Raw genomic sequence first — 20,241 nt, forward strand, 5'->3', positions numbered from 1 at the left:
ATAAATCATTTTCAACGGCACAACTACTAGAACTAGAAGATTCGGTCTGTTGTTCATCCGATTTCTTCTTCATTGAATCTTTTTTCGCTTTCTTCTTGTTCATCGTGTGTTTAATAATTTGTCTACGATAGTTTCGAATGTCGAGTATATGCACGAGTATAACCGAAATTTGAACCGAATATTTGAACAATTGATTGAGATTTCATACTATGTCACATTTCACAATCGGGGAACATGATTATAAAGTTGGACGAAACACGTGATATCGAAAAATAATCTATTTACGTATTATATTATCTGATAATAAATCGAATACAAAAAATATGCGAGATATAACGTGGTGACGAATATTTATTTCACTTTTATACGTTTTTCCTTCTCCATCAGACAACAACAATGAATCTTAAGACGTTTCACAAATATTTCAAGGAACGCGAACTCTACGCTCCTTTGTAAACGAAACACTTTCTGAGGCTTCAGGACAAAAAACTATAACCGTTAAGACGTAATAGGTCCCCCACCTTATGGTAACTGCGATAGAGGGGATAGAACTCTGTTTGCGAATGCGATGAACACGAATATATAAACATGACAGATACACATAAATGGTATTCTTCGTAATATAGACAATTTATATATTATATTTCCAAAATCCGGAAATAATAAGTTTTCCTTTATTATTGTGTTTAATCGAGGTTAGTCTAATTCCTTCTAAGCAAATAAATACAATGATTGACATTATAAGCTTCTAATATAAGTTTTTCTAAGCGTTACTCTTTTGTTTTGTAACGTGATCACATAATTCAAACACGTTGAATCCGTTTTTAACGGTTCCCAGCGGTCAAGTTATTTTTTCGTTTCCAATGAAAAATATACAAATAACGTTATACTTTTTTTTTTTTAATTATTCTAAAATATTCGTATCCATGTAAAAACAATGTAAAATAAAATAAATTTTTAACGATTAAAAATTCGAAATCGAGCCTAATTCAATAAGATTTAACAAGAAAGACGAAGACGAGGTGTTCTCAACGAATGGGACAACGAACGAAACGCAGTAAGGAAATAATAAAGGAAAAGAATATTTTTTTAACTGTCTGAAATATTTCAGTTGATCGAAGAAGACGTATCTCGACGTTAGCCTGGCTTCCAGGGGAAAAAAGTTCGCAAGCTTTTTGTTCGTTCTACGGAAGACAAATTGACTTACTCCGCGACAGACAGAATAGTAAAATATTCATGGGATTCAACGTTTCTTTGAAAAAACTCGCGAGTCGTTCAATCCTTCTTTTTTGCATTTCCACAAAAGAGAGAGGGAGAAAGAAATCCTTCCACTTTTTTTTTTCAACACCTTGAATTCTCTCAATGCGACACGCGTCATTCCCATACATATAGTAGATACATTTCGATTTATTCCGTGATTCCCCTTGATAACCTGTGATTAATACGTATCGTTCTAAGGGTTTCGTAGAACACGATATCTCGATTTCCTATATCTGATAGATTATCTTAAGGATGGATGTACAGGTAAATTGTACGATAAATCGATGTTGCATCCATTCTAACACACGGTATAAGATTAATAGATATATTAATCATTAATTAGCGAAATGTTTTGAACTGGATTTCTTGATTAATCGCCAAACGCAACCGCCGAGCAACGTTGATCCATACAAACTTTGACATTTATGCGAATGGTCGGATAACAATTGGTTATTGAGTCGATAAGGTCTCAGTTGGAATCTTGACTTCGAGGCAGTTTCTCTTATATTGTTTCTATTCTTATTCTTGTTTCCGTCCGAGTCGAGAAAATCAGGGGAAACATGTTCAAAAATTACCATTTCTTTTTCATACTGGTTATAACCTTAATTTTCTTGGTAAGCGAGCAATTTCTTTACGAATAAAAAAGAAAAAAAAAATTTCTTTCAAAAGATTCGCGTTCCCTTTTTTTTTTTTTTTCAGTATTTCGGTGAAGCGGACATTAAGAAGGATTGCCGCAAAGAGTCGAAAGTTTCATGGGGTATATTCTATTAACCTTTAATAATTATTAAAAAAAAAAAGAAAAACTCGACAAATTTCGACTCAACAACTTGGTTAAATTAATTAATCTAATTAATATTCTCTCCTCTCAACGTTACGTAGCGGCGTTGAAAAAGATGAAAGCCGGAGATATGGAGCAGGACGACCAAAACTTGAAATGCTACTTGAAGTGTTTCATGACGAAACATGGTATTCTGGACAAGAACGCAGAAGTGGACGTGCAAAAAGCACTTCGGCACCTTCCACGAAGCATGCAAGACTCGACGAAAAAATTGTTCAACAAGTGTAAATCTATCCGTGAGTGTTTTCTTCGAAATTTTCTTCCATCCTTTTCTTTCTCTCCATATACATATCTCTCTCTATAGAATAATTATCCCTCTATCTAGAAAATGAAGATCCTTGCGAGAAAGCCTACCAATTGGTTAAATGTTACGTGGAATTTCATCCCGAGGTATATCAATTTTTTTATTGCGCAACTTCGTTTTTCCCCGCAACTTTCGACTTCTCACATGTCACATTCGCGGGTTACAGGTTTTGCAGACCGTCCCTTTCCTTTAAAACTCCTCGCTGAGGGAGAGTGGTAGCCGCAGGGGAAACGCTCGAGTATATCCAAGAAAAGGAGACGAATTCCGTTTTCGCGTAATTATACATGCGATAAGAAATAAAAAAAGAAAAAAAGAAAAAAAAGAATAGAGGGCTATAATATACAAGATTCGAAGTTGAATTGTAATTGGGGGAAAGGAAAGGGGTGGGGAGGGCTCTAGTTCACCTCATTTATCACGAAACGGTATCAAGAGAGCGAAATCAACTTGTCGAAAGGGAAGGAGGAAGGTCTTCATTTCGCGAGGTCTTCATCTCTTTTGTTGGGGGGAGAGATTTATTCCCTCCTCCTGTATACGTAAGCGCGACAAAACCGGAAGGAAAATCATTCAACGAGTGATCGAGCGAAACTTCCGACGACATTGCATTTTCATCGAGACATTGACAGTCTCGCGGAAATTAACTTTCACCAACCGAGCCATTCTTCTTCTTCCTTCCTCTCTGTACACACATATATATATCCAATCTCGTTTATACGTCCATGTTTTCTCAGAAATCGGTATTAATGAGCGATACAAGTTTTATCATAAGAACGGGAAACTCCTCCATGAATCTACGACGAACGGTTTTATTTGGAGAAAGAATTATTTACAAAAGAAAAAAAGAAAATTGTGCCGAAGATCGAAATTCAAATTCGATTTCAATCTCTCGCGAGGATATCGAACGAGTCTAAATTTATTCTTGGCCTTATTCCAGCGTGTCTTTAAAAGAAAAAAAATTATTCCACTGGAATATTCAAACATTTTCGTGCTCGAATCAAAGTTCAACCCTTGTTTTCGAAGAAGCGAAGAGAGAAACGAGAGCGAAGGCGCGAAATACACACCTTCCCTCCCCCTGTCGCCGCTATTACCATTTCCCAGAATCACGATAATCTGTCCTTTCGTAAGAGGAAGAGGAGGGAAAGAAACGTTCTTTCTTTGGGCAACGCGTAATGCGCACGTGCCGGCTCTAACCGACTTCTGAAAACGCGGCTTAGGTCGCGTCTATATATTCCCACCGTCGTTGGAACTGGGTCACAGTTCTGCCCATCGGGGGTATTAAAACAATCCCTAAGCTCTCCGCTCGCCAAGGGTGGAGGGGTGGAGGGGTGGGCGTGTGCCGAGGGGAGGGGCAAAGAACACGGCGAGGGAGGCGAGCGACACGCGTAGGAGAAAGAGCAAGGGTGAAAAAAAAAGAAGAGAAGAGAAGAGAAGGTGATGGCAGGGATCTGGTAAGTGGCAAAAGTGGCGGCGAAAAACTGGCAAGGCTAAACCAACAGCAAGGGAGGCAATTATAATGATGCACCACTTTTCCTCGACTTCGACTTTTCGAAAGGTGTGATTCGATCGAAGGTTCTACAATTTGTTTGTATATTTTGTGTATCTTCACTTGGTAATTCGAGGGATTCGAGAGATTCGAGGAATTTCGATCGAAGAGAGTGGAATTATTTATTGTTATATAACAATGTTATATCAATGGTCAATCGTTGAATCGTTTCTTTTCAATCTAGTTCGATTGATGTAATTATTGTGATAAAATAACGAGAAAGTAATTAATATAATGAACCAGTCTCTACTCTATGCAAATTGAGCCTATTGAAATAAAATTTGAAATTAATGTTATATCGATAGTAATTCGTTTAATTTTATACGAAAGAATTTTCCAAGGAGCTATAACGTAATTATATATTTTTTAAAATATGTAACATCGCGAAACGTGTTAATGATTCCAAACTTTTGGCCAATGATGTACACGTAGCACGATGTACACGAGAAAATTTTTCAATGACCTGCCTCACTTTTATTCTTTATTAACGCGCGCCACGTTCTGAAAATTGTAAGTTCTAAAAGTTCAGAAGTATGAAATATAAAATACTGGGCAAGAGGAAACGACCACACAGCCTGCGGCCGTTCTGGAGAGGTTCATCACGCGAGTTACGCGATATCTTTACAAAATATCGTCATTAAAACGAGAAGGAGAAGAGTTAGGTGGCGAGCCAACTCCTGCGATCCGAAGGGATCTAATTCTCGGATTAATCCACGCTCGTTTCTCCATTCTTCTCGATCGTATCCGTCCTCTTTCATCCTTTTTATCTCGTGAACTCCATCCGTGTTTCCATTCATCAAGAAGAAAACAAGATGGTCCATTCTTGGTCTGGGTTCCAAGCGAGGAAACTCCGAGTTCTCAGTCGACGATACATCGAGTCGTATACAACGTTTTGTTCGACTCTGAGAGTGCAGAAACTTCAACACTTGTCCTGCGTCTTCTCGACATCCGCGTTAAACGAAGAGTCGATCGAAGGATAAATTTCGAATCGTCGTACGATCGTAGAAGCGAACGAGGATCGAGGTTTCCGCTCGAAGATCGTGCCGATTAACGGTGGATCGATATACGCATCGATCGAGAGATATATTAATTCCCTTCGAGCCGAGGCGATCCAATACTTGAAAGATGTATCGAAGTCCCGGCAGAGTTCTGCGAAACTTCGTAGCTGCTCAAAACTTGTGGTTGCCGGTGTCCGTAGCGAGCGAAAATTATGATCGTTTCCGTGAAACTTTCCCGGAAAAACGTCCCCCAATTTCGAAATTTTCGAAATATATTTCAAAGGAATTGGGATCGAGGCGATACTCGAGTCATCTTCCTTCTCTCTACAATCTTTCTTATCGATTCGTGGAAAAACAATAATTCACTATAATTTTTTTTTTTTTTTTTCTTTTTTCACTTACGTTTGAATAGAAAAGATAAAAAAGATGGAAAAAGAAGGTTATCGCCGTGGCAATGATTCATGGCTGGTCGGTAATCGATAAACGGGGCACGCGTACTACGTGACCCGCTGACGGTCAAGAAATCCCTTCGTATCGGCGATTAACCGTGAAAAAATAAAATGGAGGGCAATCACCGATCAAACGCTCGATCAGTAAAACTGTGTACTGTAAAAGGGTGGAAATGCAGAAAGAGAGAGAGAGAGAGAGGGAAGGAGAGAGAAAAAGAGAGAGAAAAACTAACTTTATCACCGGTTAGAGCGGAGATATTCGATTCGGTGGCTAGTCGGGGATGGTGGCGTTACCTGGCGCCTTTCCAACAATGTGTTCACACTTTTTACCTCGCGATAAATTCGCGTGCCGCGTCTGACGCATCGATAGTCCTTGATAATTTTCTTGATCGATCATTCGCGACGGAGCATGCGATCATTTCGCTCCCATGCGAAACTCGTCGATCATTTCATTTTTTTCTTCTTCGAGATGGATCAAGATTTCATTACGGGGCTGAACCTGGCAATTGAAAGAAACAAATTTCAATTTTGTGTAATTTTTCTGTCTTGAAAAAACGTTTGAATGAAGATACGAGTGAGATTCTTTCTATTCGAATGTAAATGAAAAATTACGCACAGATAATTCGATATCTTAATTATGATTAATAATGAGATTTAATAATAATCCGATTTAATAATAATTTACGCCGTTTCTAAATTCATTTTAATTGGAATAATCCTAATAATTGTATCAACAATATCCATTGATAATTGTATAAAGATAAGATGAAAAAGAAATTGAATTCTTCTTTATCACGATTATTTTTTTCAAGATAAGTCTATCTTACTTTTCCTAGTATCCTATATGTATCTATTTTCTTTCGTCGCCTATTGAAATCGCGTACTGTGTTACACCTTACGAAGATTAAAAAAGATTTACGACGATTATCATTTTGAAAAAATAGCATTTCATTTTTCAACAGTTAACTAGTATATCATACATCCAAAAAAAAAAAGACATGTTTATTTATGATCAAATTTAGCTTTTCTTTATTTTTCGAACAATTCCAATCAGAGAAACATTTCGATCACGATGTATACCACTTCTCTAGCGAGTCATAAATTTATTAATTAATCGACATCCCACGATTCTTGAAACGAATTTCAATTCTCCGATGATGGGCCGCATTACGCATTTGTCAATCTCAATTGCCCGAGGTGCAAGTACATCACGATGTATCCACATCGATGACACGTGTTTAATCACACTTGGATGGAAGCCCACCTCCCCGCCTCGATTATCGGTTTCGTTTTCGTGTCGGCGTCAAAATCATTCGATACGAATCGAACCGAAGCCCGGGGCCGATGCCATTTCGACAAACATTTCGCGGACTTTTGGAAACCGGAGTAATCGTCCTTCTCTCTCTCTCTCTCGAAAAACTGGAATCGAACAAAGTTTTTCCACCTGCTCTTCCTTCCACCCTTCGAATTATCGGCGGATTATTTTAATCGGTTGAAGGTGTCCTCGAAGGTAATTCAGCGGAAGGCCGCGTCGAAGATCGTGGGAGGGAAAAATGAAATTCTCCCCATTGTGTGAACGGAGAAGTTTCTCAATCTCGGTGGACGCGGCTGCCCTTCTATTCGCGCCGATAATTAACTGCCTAACAATTTTTCTCGGCTACAACGCTCAATTTAAACTTTATTAATGAAGGGGCCATGCCTCATTAAACCGCCGCCCTTAATGATTCCAACGACTCGTCTAATCCTATCACGATTTATACTTTACTTTACGCTTTACGCTCTTCCTTTGGAAGAAGGAACAACAGCTTCGAAATATTTCCCCGACACGTTTCGCCTGTCATTACCTGCTCGTACAACTTCGAAGTGTATCGAGGTGATTGAAAAAAAAAATAACAGTTTCAAAGCGATATTTCGAGAGAATTTATTTACACGTGAAAATAATCGCGGAATCTGAAACAATATTCCGATCGAATAATTAATACCGTGTACAATTAAATTGATACAATTAAACTTTGGAACTCTACTTTAATATCCGAACGATACGGAGAAGAAACCTCGGTGTTATTACGCGCATTGATCCGTATGCACGCGTATCGTGTTACGCGTTTTCGGATCGGCAACTTCGTACATTAATTTCGTTCCACTCTAAAACTGCCATTCCCAGATTTCTGCCAAGTTTTTCTACCAACTTTATTCCTTCCAAACTCGTCCAGGATTTTTTACTCCCCATTTTTTTTTTTTTTTTGCACTTCCTCACTCATGCTCGACTTCGAAACGACAGTCGATTTCTCGTTTTTTCAAATTTTGAATCTTACTAAACGAGATATTGAGAATTCGTTTTAAGGAAAATTTTAATCTAATTCGTTCTGTGCATGGATGAGAAACGAGGATGAGAAAGTAAATAAATAAATGAATGAATCTGTTTCAGCAATTAAACAGAAGCAGATAGGACAAACATTTTCTCGGTAGAGAGCCCAAAGGCGGGTTGATCGGTAACCCGATCGTAACAGCGACATCAAAGAATATTTTCCGACACGAGACGATATCGGCCTTTCACGACTGGACACGGTTGCATAACGCTTTCGAGTTCTCTAATGAGAGAATCATCCTGTAACGACAAATCTGATCGTAATTGGGGAATGTATGACCAGGATAAAATTAAAACCTGAGAAACAGATTTAAGGGCACGATGATCGAGGTAGTTCGAATGAAAATGAGAACGAAGATGTGCAAATGGCCAACAATGAAAGCCGATAAAAGCGATAAAGTAATCAACAGATATCGAGAGTTTGGAATAAAGATAGACGATAATTATATAGTTAGCGATAAGAATTTCCTAGAAAGGGATCGAAAGAAAATTCCGATGAAAGATAAAAATTTGTAATCGGATAAAATCGACGAAAAGAAACGATAATTTCGAAATTTACAATTTTTGCGTTAAATTTGAAATAATTGCCAGAACAAGGATTTTTCGATGACGTAAACTCTCTTAATTATTTTCGTTCATTTACCTTTCCAAAAGCAGCGAAAATTGCCTTTTCCCCTCGAGCTCGTAATTTCACTAGCCTCCTTCCTTTCATTTCATCCGATTTTATTAAATATATCCTTCACTTTGCCGATTTATCATAATACTCCTCCCTCCCATCCGTCCCTATTCCAATTGAAAAATAACAGATGCACGGGTTACCAAGATTTTTCTCCCATTGAAATGCGAGAAATAATTAATTTTTCGATCGTATATATCTTACATTCAGGGGAACAGGAATTGAGCACGTATGTCGAGAAAGATGGTCGCTTGAATGATAATGATTCGTGTCGATTCGTGAGAAAAAAAAGTAACCTGTAATAGATATTCGTCAGGAAGAAGTGTCGCCACCATCGATCCGTAACGAAATTACGGATTTCATCAACCTTGTTCCCTTGGGGGGAGGGCGGAAGCGGTGGTAGTCAGCTGTTTGAAAACGTTCAATATTTATTGTAAGATACGCGTATATATACATATATATATATATACACAGCAATCGTTTTGAAAGTTAATTCTTCGTCGATAAAAAAAGAAATGTTAAATGATAACAATAAAAAATATCAACAATGATTCAAATATTCCAGATGCAATGGGTCGAATGATTCGCAATTCAATTTTTTTTTTCCCCCTCAACGTTTGCCTTTTCAAAGATATGGGAAAAGGGTCATCGATTTTCTCTCTCTCTCTTTTTTTTTTCTTTCATCATATTCAATTTCGCAGAATGAATTTTCATTCCTGCTCGGAAATATAAACGTGATGTATAGTAAATGTGATTGCCCCTTGATATGCCGGCAACTAATTTTCGTGAAACGCATCCGGTGTTTACCAAGGTAGCAATAGAAATTCCTATTTTCACCCCCAAATTGATTGCGTTCATTGCGAAAAGCGCTGGAATTCGGAAGAGGGGGGGGGAGGACGAGATGGAGCGGGCTCCAATCGGCCGAGAAGGAGCGGGGGGAGGGGAAAAAAAGCGAAGAGGCTCGATCTTGACGCCGCATTTGTTCCCGTACAACAGCACAACAGCATCGAAACTTACTTCCGATAGACTCTCAAAATTCACGGTTTACGCAATATAATTTATCCGATACAATCCCTGTTGAAAAAATCAATCAAAATTCATCATGTGTGACCATTGCGCGTAAGTGGCGGAGCGAATAATAAATACGATCGAGAGAGAGAGAGAGAGAGAGAAAGAGAGACGAGTGGGGAAAATTCGGCCGATTATTAAAAATCCGTTTCCGTTTGTTTTTTCCGCAGAAAAGTTACGAGTCAGAAGGGATACGCGGGCCAGGTGACGTGTAAATGCGAGCAGTGAGTAGAACATTTTCGTTAACATAAAACATAATGTTTTCGTTTCATCGATACCCACTACTACATCCTAACGACAACAACAATAATAATAATAATAATGACGATGATGTTAATAATAATTTCGTGTCATATTTCGTAACGCAGCGGTGACAAGAGGATGGGCGAACTCAAGGAAAGGGACTTTGGAGGATGTTGCTCGAGGAAGTATGATATCCAATATTCTTCCTCTTCTTCTTCATTTCTTCTTCTTTTTTTTTTTCTTCGTCTCTCAATATCGTACGCACAATTTTTGTTTTCTTGTGAAAAAAATAAATAAATAAATAAATCCGACGCATCCGACCTGTATGGCCGCCAGCATAACGAGAAAAAGAAAAAAGAAAAAAGAGAGAGAGAGAAAACGAAGAAACGGGTGTGAGGGGAGGGGGAATGGATGCAGGAGGAGGAGGAAGGAGGGAAGGGAGTACTATAAAGCATTGATTTTAAACGTATGATGAGAGATAATTAACGGGGAGGACCTTCAGGTGGAGATAGTTGATAATCAGACACTTTAATAGCAGCATTCGTTTAATCGAATTTAATAACCGACTGAATGTGCAGAGAGAGAGTAACAGTGGGCGGATGTTGCGGTTCCAAATGCTGCTCCGGATTGCAGGAGGAAGGAGGGTGTTGTACCGGAGGTACGCCAGAGAGGGAACCGAAATTTTGTTGCAGCCCTGAAAACTAACCGAGTTTCCTCCTAAGGAAGCCTTTAAGAAAGCTGGCTTCAAAGGGAACGAGGCAACCGGTAAACATTATAAGCGTTAAGCCCCGGGCTGGGCGGCCATATAGGGACACGGTAACAGTTCCAAAGGGAATTCGTTGAATTTATTACGCCATTACTCCGTTCGTTCACCGTTCGATTCTTTCCTTTCGATACGGATCCGATGGAAATAATACACATACTCACGAAGAAATTCCTCGCGAGAAAAGGGAGAAGAAGAAAAAAAAAAAAAAAAAAAGAAAATAGTTCTTCCTTCCTTTCCCCTTCGAGAACGGAATTTTGGTCGAGAACGGGATTATTTTATATATATATTGCGTCGCAACTTTTAAGGGGGAGGGAAGGGAGGGAATTTAGAGATGATTTGTTTTTTTTTTTTTGCGAAAGTCAATACGTCCAATTCCATCCATTTTTTTTTCAGAGCGAGAGAGACGGCAGGTGGTTGCTGCTTGTCCGGTTGCTGCAAGGATAAAGGGAAGAAGGAACCGGAACCGGTCTCGAGATGCTGTGCCGAGCGAAAATGAAAAACACTTTTCATTTTTGATTAAAATTCTGTAGTATCGCAGTATCATTCGATGTAATTTCACACTCTTGATATAATAAACGAATTCTTTCAAATTACACACACACACGTCTCGTCGAATGCATAAGAGTGAATGAAACACGCGTTAATGATAAGGATAGAGAAAGAGAGAAAGAGTCGTCTACTCGAAAGTATTATTTTCTCTTTAAGGACTCATCATCCACCTCTTTCGAGATCAATGTTTCGAGAATGATTTTTCGAGAATTCATCATACATTGAAATATATTCGCGCCCCTCCCGCGCTCGACAAATGAAAGCTGCCTAAGCAATTAACCAAAATCCATCCCAACTTATAATCATGCGTCGTTAAACAATTTTGGAACAAACTTCTAAATTTATCAAGTAGCAATCATGTGCGACCACTGCAGGTACACACATCCTTTCCCCCTTTTTTCCTCCCCCGATTTTCGCCAACCAATAATATCGTTCGAACGCATATTTTTTTCCAGAACTTACAAATCAATGCTGAAGGAAGGGGACAACGGTAAAACATGTTATCAGATGGAGATGTCAAAACCCATCGGTATGCAACCCATCACCGTGCAACCTATCAGCATGCAGCCTATCGCCATGCAACCCATGGCACCGACGAAGCAATCGTGAGATCCTCCCTCTCTCTTCTCTCTCCTTACGAACCTCTCTTCAAATTTTAACAGAGTTAAACGAGCAATCGGAGAAATTGGTTAACGAACCGTATTTACAATTCGCAGCCGGAATCTCGACGCCGATTCGACGGGTTGCTGCTCGTGGAGGAAGACCTGCTGCGACGGGATGTGTTGCAGGCACGTAGGCAATTGCTGCGCGACAGGACTGGAGCCCCGAATGGTCGAGAAACCGATGCCTACTTACCCGACTTACCCCACTTATCCAGTTATGCAACCAACACCGATGCCACCGCCTTACACGCCCCCCGCTTATCCTTATCCCTCCGTTGAAGTGCCTCGTAAGCGATATCCCCTATAAAGTTACACGACGTGACGCCCACGCGAAATTCCAGGGGGGAATCGTCGTCGAAAGTGTGTGCCCCTTAATTGAACGATCCGTTTCGCTCCGTTTCCGTGGATACACGGAAGATTAACTTCTCCTCCACGCGTATCCCCTCCGCGAAAAAGCTCATCCTCCAAGCAAGGATGAAGGGGTTGAAAAATGCGCGCGATCGTGGGAGGACGCATTTTTGGCTCGCGCTCCTTTCGGATTTTTCTAGGTCGCTCGTAAGTAACGCGTCGAAAAGCTTCTTCTCTCCAAAGTTTCGAAACAATTCGTTCCCTTTCTGGAGAATTTAAATTTCCTTGGGACGAGGGTCGAGGATAATAAGATAAGATAAGATCGGAAAGGGACGAATTGATTCGCGTACCTCATCGTCGCGTGACGAAACGTTAATTCAAACGAGGCAAAGTGGGACGTTAGCCAACGCGGATCTCGAGAGAAAGAAGAGTTAATTCGACGAAAAACGGAGGAGGAGTCGATTTATTATGCGGGTGTATCCGAGTTAACCGGAACCTGGAGGATCGTTAATCGATACCCAAATTATATCTGCAATCAGATCGAGAGAGGGAAAGTTATATTGGGTTATATATTTAGTTTTCGATCCTGTTTCCCACAGTTCACACCTGTCCACCCATACTCCATTTGCTCCTTGCTCGCTCCAACTTTCCAAATTGATCAAACTGATCTCTTTTCGAGCCATCCGCTTCGAAATCAATTACATCTACGCTGTCGTTCCATCCAATCTATTTTATAAATTTTGTAAGAAATCTAATTGGAAACAATGTATTTCTTCGTCCAGCACCCGAGGTAGCCGAAACGCCCGAGAGAGTGCCCTGCAGCCAGGAGAAGAAGCTGCCTCTGTGTTACGGGGGCGATTGTCAAGAGATGAACGAGTGCAAGAATAAGGACATCGTAAGCGATTTGCCGAGGCAATCCGAGCGGTAAAGGAAATATCGAACGAGGATGACGACGATGATGATGATGATGATCGAATCCACGTTCCAGGCAAGGGTCTAAAAAATTGTTGCCAAATTTGGAAGGAAAATTAATCAAGGATTGTTCTATTCTCTTTCTTGTGAAGCAGGAAACTTGGTCGCCGCCATCCTCGCAGGTGGATACACTTTGAAAATGAAGTTTCCCGGAGGGGGAGATGGAATAAAATAAATTATCTCGGTTTTCCGTTCATTCGGGGGCAAAAAAGTTGGACAAAACAACCCCTCCCTGAAGAGATAAAAAAAAAAGGAAAAAGAAACCACGATTGTCCGTAGAAAAAGTTCAAAGAAGAAAAGTAAACGGAAGCAAAGCACGCGTTTACACCGTGACGATAAATAATAACTTTAATCCTCGCCACTTTAATCTCTCATCCGACCCAAATCTTGACGGAGGAAATTAGCATTATCATCTTCTATAATTTCCCCCCTCGTTACTTTTAAGAAGTTCAAATTTCGCGAAATGTGAAGAAAACTTTTGTAACAAGAATTCGGCGGAACGAAGAATGTGAATTGCGCGCCAATCTCGTGAGATGTTATTAAACAGTGTGAAAAAAAGATAAAAAAAAAAGGAAAAAGAAAAAAACGTGAAAAATTATTACTTATTTCTTAGGCGAAACATGGAAGAGCGTTACTTCGAATGCTCGGTCGCCCACGCAAAGGGATGATTTATAAAACGATGAGAATGATGCGTCATCGTTGACGTCTCAGACTCGATCTACCAACGATTTCACGAATCTCTAACGAATCTCTAACCGTTTCGATATATATACATCGCATCTTCCTAATTTATCTGTCGTGAAAAATTGTCGAGAAGAAACAAATACGGCCGCGTAAGGGATAATAGCTATGTAAAACGATCCTAATAGTGATCGTAAAACCAGTAGCCAGCCGGTTGGATAATCGTAAAGCGAGGCGTTGGTGAACGTGTGGGTGAACCCGAGCAAACGTTTTGCAAACATTTTACAACCCTTCTTCTCTCCTCTCTCTCTCTCTCTCTCTCTCTCTCTTGACCGAATAGAAAATAAACACAGGAAACGATTGCATTGATCTTTTATAATTAACTACGATAAATAATTCCTTGGCGATACAATCTTTAAAGGTCATCAACTAACCTGAACTTGTTCAAACTTTTAGATCAAAAATGTCGTTGCATCCATTTTTTTTTTTACCTTTACACTTTTGGGCAAATTTATTTTTTCACAAATTTAAGGACGGCGACAAAAATTTCCTTTGAATATTAGAATGATTGAACGAAAAAAAAAAAAAAAGAGAGAGAGAAAAGCCATTTGCAACAAAGCTGGAATTAATCATCGCGCGACATCACCTTTGCCGTTTCGACCGGATTCCTCAAAAGCAACGAAAGCGTGGGATTCATAGCCGGGTCCATTCATCAATCCCCGAGAACTATCGGCTTCGAAATAAATGGAAACTGGGCTACGAACTACGTACCATCAACGAACGAACGAACGAACAAACGTGTACGAATCTTCTTTCACACCCAACACCCTCGTTGCATTTGATTCTCTAATTTCCTCGCGAGAGGAGGGAGCGTGGCCCACGCGTCGAGAGAACTCGTAAAGCCTTGATATTCCCCGAGAAATACCAGCTAGAGTTATACTTTAAACGATTCTCGCCACAATTTCGATTTGCATCCAATCGATGCTTCCTCCACTCTCTCTCTCTCTCTTTTATAGACATCGATAAAAATCCTCGACTCATTTTCCTCGATCTCGATCTCGATCTCGACGTGTACGAGCAAGAGAGAGAGTGAAATAAGAGGAAAAATGAGAGAACGATAACGCGAACGACGAAGGAAACGCGCGAAGGAACGGATGCGTGGATTCGCAAGAGCAAACGACGATAGTCGAGAGAGAGAGAGAGAGAGAGAGAGAGAGAGAGAGAGAGAGAGTGGCTGGACGTGGGCACAAGTGCGTGAGCATCGAAAGGGCGTCGCGGTGAGGGTGCCGTTGAACGAGGAGCGCAAGCGCTACGGGAACAGAGGTTTGGGGCCACGCGGCGGCACCAGTCGCTCCTCTCAAACCGCGAAACACGTCCCGGCGTCCTCGAGGACGAGTATCGCGAGAGAGGCCGCACACATCTCTCTTTCTCTCTCTCTCTCTCCCCCTGTCCCTCTCTGTCTCTCTGTCTCGTCGTCGTCATCTATTTTTTTTTTCATCACTCCCCAATATTATATTAGTCGCGAGTTTCACTCGTAATGTGCGTGCGTGAACGTGGTGCAGGGTGGTGAAAAAAAAAAAAAGAAAAAGTTACAAACACGCCGAGTGCTCGTCAAATCCATCCTGGACACCGGAAGTCGTCGTCTCTCGTACGATGTTCGTGAAACGCTCGTTCAAACCACGCCGATCGAAGAAGGATCGAAGCGACGAAGGGAGAGCGGACGATCCGGATCTCGTCCTCTTCGTTCGTCGATGAGATTTAGATTTAATAATAATAAAAGAAAAGGAGAAACGTTTCGCAGGATATACGCGCGCAAAGACAACGGCCTTGAGCAGAAACGGCGTGCACCGGATAATTAACACGCGTCTTCCAAGTGCTGTAGCAATACCGCTGTTATCGTTTGTTGTTCTACTTGTGCGTCGAAATCCAATGTGTGTGTATGTGTATTCCTTCCCGAGAAGAGATAGAAAAATGTCTTTTGTTTTCTGGTGAAACGCGATAGTTGGGGTTCTTCGATCGAGGGAGAAGGTTGACAGAGGGTTCCTCCAACGAATGGAGCAGCGACCTTCGGCTCGATCGACCATCGAATCGGCCGACCTTTCGTTACGACGCCGCTGCGAAGTGTTAGTGTTCCCCTGTTAATTGCAAGCAAATCGATCGTTATCGAGATCGCACGTTCCAGATCCTCTCTCTCTCTGTCTTAAGATCGGAGGGTACGGTCGAGACGCCAATTCGCTTTTCCGTCGATTGCATCGAAACCGATCCGAAACCGTTTCTTTCATCGCACGCGCGCAAGTTCGAAGAGCGTGGAGAACCTTCTCCTCCTCGTTTCGTCGAATTGGTAATCGTGCGTTTGATCGATTAATTTATCGGTTATCGTTACGACAGTTATCTCGACAGCGAATTAAAAAATTAGAGTTTAAATCGTGAGCTCGATAGGATTTTAACGAGAATTAAACGAGGAAGCATCGTTCCATCCGATCTATCCTCGATCGAGGCTCGATTAATTAAAAGTTTCTCGCTCGTTTCGAAACGAAAATAAAAAAAAAGAATTTCGCCCGGACGTGAAACAAATAAACGAGATCCAAGATTCTTCGAGTGGAGTTTTTATACCGAAGAGTATAAACGATAACGGATCGCGTTTAATACAAGTTCTCAAGTGAGACGATCAATCGAGAAACGTTTCTTTTCCTCAATCCTCAAATTGATGCATTAACGCGCGTTTCCAAGAGCGGGAAGGATTCTTATTGGCTTTATTCTCCTCAGATTCGAGCATTGCGATTGAAACGATCGTCGTTTCTCGAGCTTTACCGAAAAGGGTAAATATTGCCGCCATCCTTCTTCCCCTATTTACCAGGAGCAATCCCTCCTCCCTTCCTTTTTCCCTCTATCTCTCCGAGCTTTGCGTCAATTATCTTTCGAAAATTGGCGGCGTGGAACGACGCGTAAAACGTTGCACGCGCCCGACCGAACCCACCGAATCTGACACACGACAGCGTGTGTACCCAAATTTCCCGAGTCGAATCTCGTCGACGAATAATTCAGACGTTTCCTTCTACTTTTCCTCCACTCTTCCACACGATTACATCTCTCTTATTTTCTTCATCCTTTCTTCCTTCCTTCCTTCCTTTCCTTCGTTATTCGTCCATTGTTCGTCGATCAAGATTCGCTCGTTTCCAGCGTAATATTCGTCCTTGTTCAAGGGAGGACAAACGTTGTTCGAGGGACAATGCGTCACGATTCGAGAGACAGAAGGAAATAGAAGGAAGAGGAGAATAACGAGGAGGAAAAAGAAGAAACACGGTCTCGAGGGAGAGAATTTGGATCGATCCTCTGGAGAGAAGATACACGTCTTTATTCGGAACAGTGTTATCCCGAAGGAATAATTCTTCGCGTTTAATCCGCGTTTATCGACACGGTGTATCGAACCGGAAACAGCGTCTCCCCGATTCAACCTCCTCCGTTTACTCCGTTGAACGATCGAGAAGTGGGGGAAGAAAGGGGAGGGGTGGAGAGGGTGGAAGATCCGGATGTCGGTTTTCGCGTGTTAATTAAGGATCATCCATTCACTTGGGGGAGGGGGGATGACTGCAGTGTTAGCGTTTTCTCTCTGTGCAAGGTAAACATTGTGGCAAATTGAACGTATCCAAAGAGTTATACATAGATATATATTTGTGTGTGTTTGTGCGTGAGTGTGTACGAGGGGACGGTCGATTAGCAAGGACTGAATTATTTTCGGCCAGAATTGTGAGTCGTCCTTAATTGGACCCTGTGGAACGATAAATTCGAAGAAAACGGAAGAGAGGAGCGAAGAGATTGTGGACGCGTTCCCGTGACGTCAAAGGTAAAAGAATGTCATTCGTGTCATCACCTTCGCTCTCTTTCTTTCACCTTCGTTTTCCGATACTTTTTTTTCTTCTTCTTCCTCTTCCTCTTTTTATTCCCGTCACGTCGTTCTCGTCCTCGGATCGTTCTCGTCATCGCGTGATCACGGTCGATTAAAGAGGATTCACGTGGTAATCGTGAAACGAAGGGAGGCTTTCAACCTCCATTCGCGTGCCGTTAACCCTTCAGGCGCGACAATCCTTTTTTCTTCTTCTTCTTTCGTTTTTCCATCCCCTCCCTTTTCTCGCTCTCGTTCCGCTCTCAACGAAAACGTGGTACACGATAAATCAAATCCGCCGATAAATCTCAAACAAAACTCTCTTTGAATCGTATTCTATAATTTATTACGATTTCTTTCTCAAATTTCACTTTGACACGAAGTATATATTATTGTATTTCTATCTTGAAAATCTCTCGTTGATGATAATCGCGATTTGTACAATTTTTATTAGACTTAGAGTCTTTTAAATCTATTCCGTAAAAAATATCTTATATCTATCGCGATAAGTCTGCTTGGATATGGAAACCGTGCTTTAGAGACCTAGACTATGTCTTGATTAACAAGATCGCGTACTTTTCCAATCGATTTATCGAATTATAAACGAGCGATGAATTTTCTTTTTCCGCGCAACTCTGCAAGGACGACGGCTTTTGCCTCGAAAATTCGGCAGGAGAAGAGAGATCCTCTCGCTTGGAGAGAAGCACGGTCCGTCTTTCACGCTTCGTTCAGCGATGATTCTCAAGAGTGGCGCTCCAGATTTTTCGCCGTGATAGCATTGATAACGAAGCGATCGAGAAAGCGTTTTCGTGGTTCCATTAAAACGGATCGGTCTAATATCCTGGGAGTAGTGGGAATCGGGTTATAAGGATTACCTTCGGCGCACCGACTCATCCACCAAGGACGATTAACCAATTATTTCTCCCCCTTCTGGATCGAACTTCCAGATTTTTAATCTTTCTTATCTTTCCTCAATAACAACGAGCGTCCATCCATTTCCGAATTAATGGGTTTTTCAAATGATCGTCGTCATCATTTTGGACGATAATTTTTCTAAAAGAAATTTTCTATTCTACGGGGGAAAGGAATCCAGTGTAAAAATTATCGTTTTCTTTTTTCGTCACTCGAGAGATTAATTCCTCCGGGAGAATGCCGAAATTTACAACGATGGCCGATAAAACACGCGTTGTTCCTGGACAAAGGATCGACAAGGGAGAATAGAGATTCGAACAGCAGATTTATTTTTCGCGAATCGAACGCCAATTTTTTTTCCGTTGTTAATAATCCGAATTGACAGGTTTCGAAAATTTTTCCCCAGTATCCAATTGAAATCGTCTTATCAACATAAATTTCTCAGATTCTCCTTGAAAAATTCGTTCTCCAACTACTTTTAGAAACGCGATACCTCAAATTCTCGAGCTCTCTTTCTTCCACTCTATACATATAGCGGAACAAATTATTACAATTTGCACTTGTAATAATCTCTATAAAATTCTTACGATTTGAAAACACGAAAGAAACAGGAAGAAGTGAAGTAACATTTGAACGTATCGAAGAAATTATCGATGTTTTAATTAAAGAAAAAAAAAAAAGAAAGAAAGAAAGGACAGTTCAGTCATGAATCTCATCGCGAGGCAACCAGATCGCGACGTCGGTTTCAATTAACTGCGCGTAATTGGGGATAATTGCCGATAACAAACTGCTGCGTAACTGCAGCGTTCTTGGATTACTTGCGTCCACGTCCGCACTTCGTCCCACGCTTCCTCCACGTTGCCAAGAGATGAAACACGACCACACGAGGTGGATGAGAACGGGTTAGAAAATCTCCCGATCCGACCGACTTCGAAATGATAATTCATCCTGGATTAAATTGGAGGGAAGGGAGAGGGATCATCTCACGCGATAATAATTTCGACTCTCCGCGTCACTTCACCGCAATTAACGAAATCGCAAGATTTCGTTTTCACGGAAAACATCGACGAGACGGAAGAAACTTTTTTTACTTACGAACGGATGATTTATCGTCTTAATTTCCGCGTTTAATGTTGGCCAGGATGTTTCCAGGAGGGCTGGTTTGTTCCTTGGCTGCATTAGCATAAGACAGAGCTGCGGGACAATTCGTGCGTGTAACGTGAGAACGGCTCGATGGAAACGCGGAGAGAAGAGAGAGAGAGAGGAGGATTTTTAAATTAACTTTCGCCGCTATAAATCTCGAAACGATAAACTTGAGGACGAAGCGAGATGAGTGAGATAAAATCATTCTTTTTTTATCTTATTCGAAATTAAATTATTCTCAATATTTTCCACAACGATCCACGCGTCCGCTGCTTAAATTTCTATCCAATTTCGCAATTTCACGGATCCAGGTAATTTTTTTTCTTCAATATTCGTTAAAGGATTTTCAGGAAAAATCGCGTCCGACCGTGGACGATCCGATTCCACTTAAACGATCGTACACCGCTTTCCGTGAACGAGTATAGTATCTGGAATGAACGGAATACGTGGAAAAAGATGTACAAATTTTCAACGTTTATTCCCGTTCCGTGGAATACTCGAAGAGGAGTACTCGAGAGAAGAGAGGGCGAAATGAAATTCGGGTTTCGCTGACTTCGAGACATGCTCCAATAATAGTACAC

At 41.0% G+C, this 20,241-nt stretch overlaps 3 protein-coding genes across 7 annotated transcripts in view; all 3 read left to right on the forward strand.

The window, feature by feature from the left end:
• Window positions 1–721: 721 nt before the first annotated feature.
• Window positions 722–11,103, forward strand: Obp9 (odorant binding protein 9). Of its 2 annotated transcripts, XM_016916465.2 has the most exons (9): window positions 722–1,524; window positions 1,604–1,874; window positions 1,960–2,017; window positions 2,140–2,334; window positions 2,424–2,488; window positions 2,569–3,847; window positions 9,672–9,725; window positions 9,870–9,929; window positions 10,904–11,103. In XM_016916465.2, exons 2-6 carry the CDS (start codon window positions 1,821–1,823, stop codon window positions 2,593–2,595), a joined length of 399 nt encoding a protein of 132 aa, XP_016771954.1. In that variant the 5' UTR covers window positions 722–1,524; window positions 1,604–1,820; the 3' UTR covers window positions 2,596–3,847; window positions 9,672–9,725; window positions 9,870–9,929; window positions 10,904–11,103. The 2 variants fall into 2 exon arrangements, with proteins under 2 accessions (XP_016771954.1, NP_001035315.1); NM_001040225.1 differs by lacking the exons at window positions 722–1,524; window positions 9,672–9,725; window positions 9,870–9,929; window positions 10,904–11,103 and having other exon boundaries at window positions 1,813–1,874; window positions 2,569–2,595.
• Window positions 11,104–11,416: 313 nt separating this feature from the next.
• LOC113218531 lies at window positions 11,417–14,035 on the forward strand. Its single transcript, XM_026445626.1, has 4 exons — window positions 11,417–11,433; window positions 11,515–11,664; window positions 11,761–12,025; window positions 12,740–14,035. The coding sequence occupies exons 1-4, from the start codon at window positions 11,417–11,419 to the stop codon at window positions 12,995–12,997; spliced, it is 690 nt and encodes a 229-aa protein (XP_026301411.1). The 3' UTR covers window positions 12,998–14,035.
• A 984-nt stretch (window positions 14,036–15,019) lies between these two features.
• The window catches only part of DopR2 (dopamine receptor 2), a 63,164-nt gene continuing 57,942 nt past the window's right edge, over window positions 15,020–20,241 (forward strand). The window contains exons 1-3 of one of the 4 annotated variants that reach the window (XM_026445258.1): window positions 15,026–15,845; window positions 16,489–16,541; window positions 16,926–17,566. The gene's annotated coding sequence lies outside the window, so the exon portion shown is untranslated. 4 annotated transcript variants of the gene reach the window in all.

The sequence above is a fragment of the Apis mellifera genome, linkage group LG15, assembly GCF_003254395.2.
Source record: "Apis mellifera strain DH4 linkage group LG15, Amel_HAv3.1, whole genome shotgun sequence".
In the NCBI taxonomy this organism is placed as follows: Eukaryota; Metazoa; Arthropoda; class Insecta; order Hymenoptera; family Apidae; genus Apis; species Apis mellifera.

What these genes read in the sequence shown, in the direction of transcription:
- LOC113218531 (XM_026445626.1), top strand. An exon ending in ATGGCACCGACGAAGCAATC is followed by an intron (nt 11,665 to 11,760) that starts GTGAGATCCTCC and finishes TTAACGAACCGT; the next exon opens with ATTTACAATTCGCAGCCGGA. An exon ending in CTCGTAAGCGATATCCCCTA is followed by an intron (nt 12,026 to 12,739) that starts TAAAGTTACACG and finishes TCAAACTGATCT; the next exon opens with CTTTTCGAGCCATCCGCTTC.
- Obp9 (XM_016916465.2), top strand. Translation starts at nt 1,821, where the DNA reads ATGTTCAAAAATTACCATTTCTTTTTCATACTGGTTATAACCTTAATT. An exon ending in TTATAACCTTAATTTTCTTG is followed by an intron (nt 1,875 to 1,959) that starts GTAAGCGAGCAA and finishes TTTTTTTTTCAG; the next exon opens with TATTTCGGTGAAGCGGACAT. An exon ending in AGAGTCGAAAGTTTCATGGG is followed by an intron (nt 2,018 to 2,139) that starts GTATATTCTATT and finishes AACGTTACGTAG; the next exon opens with CGGCGTTGAAAAAGATGAAA.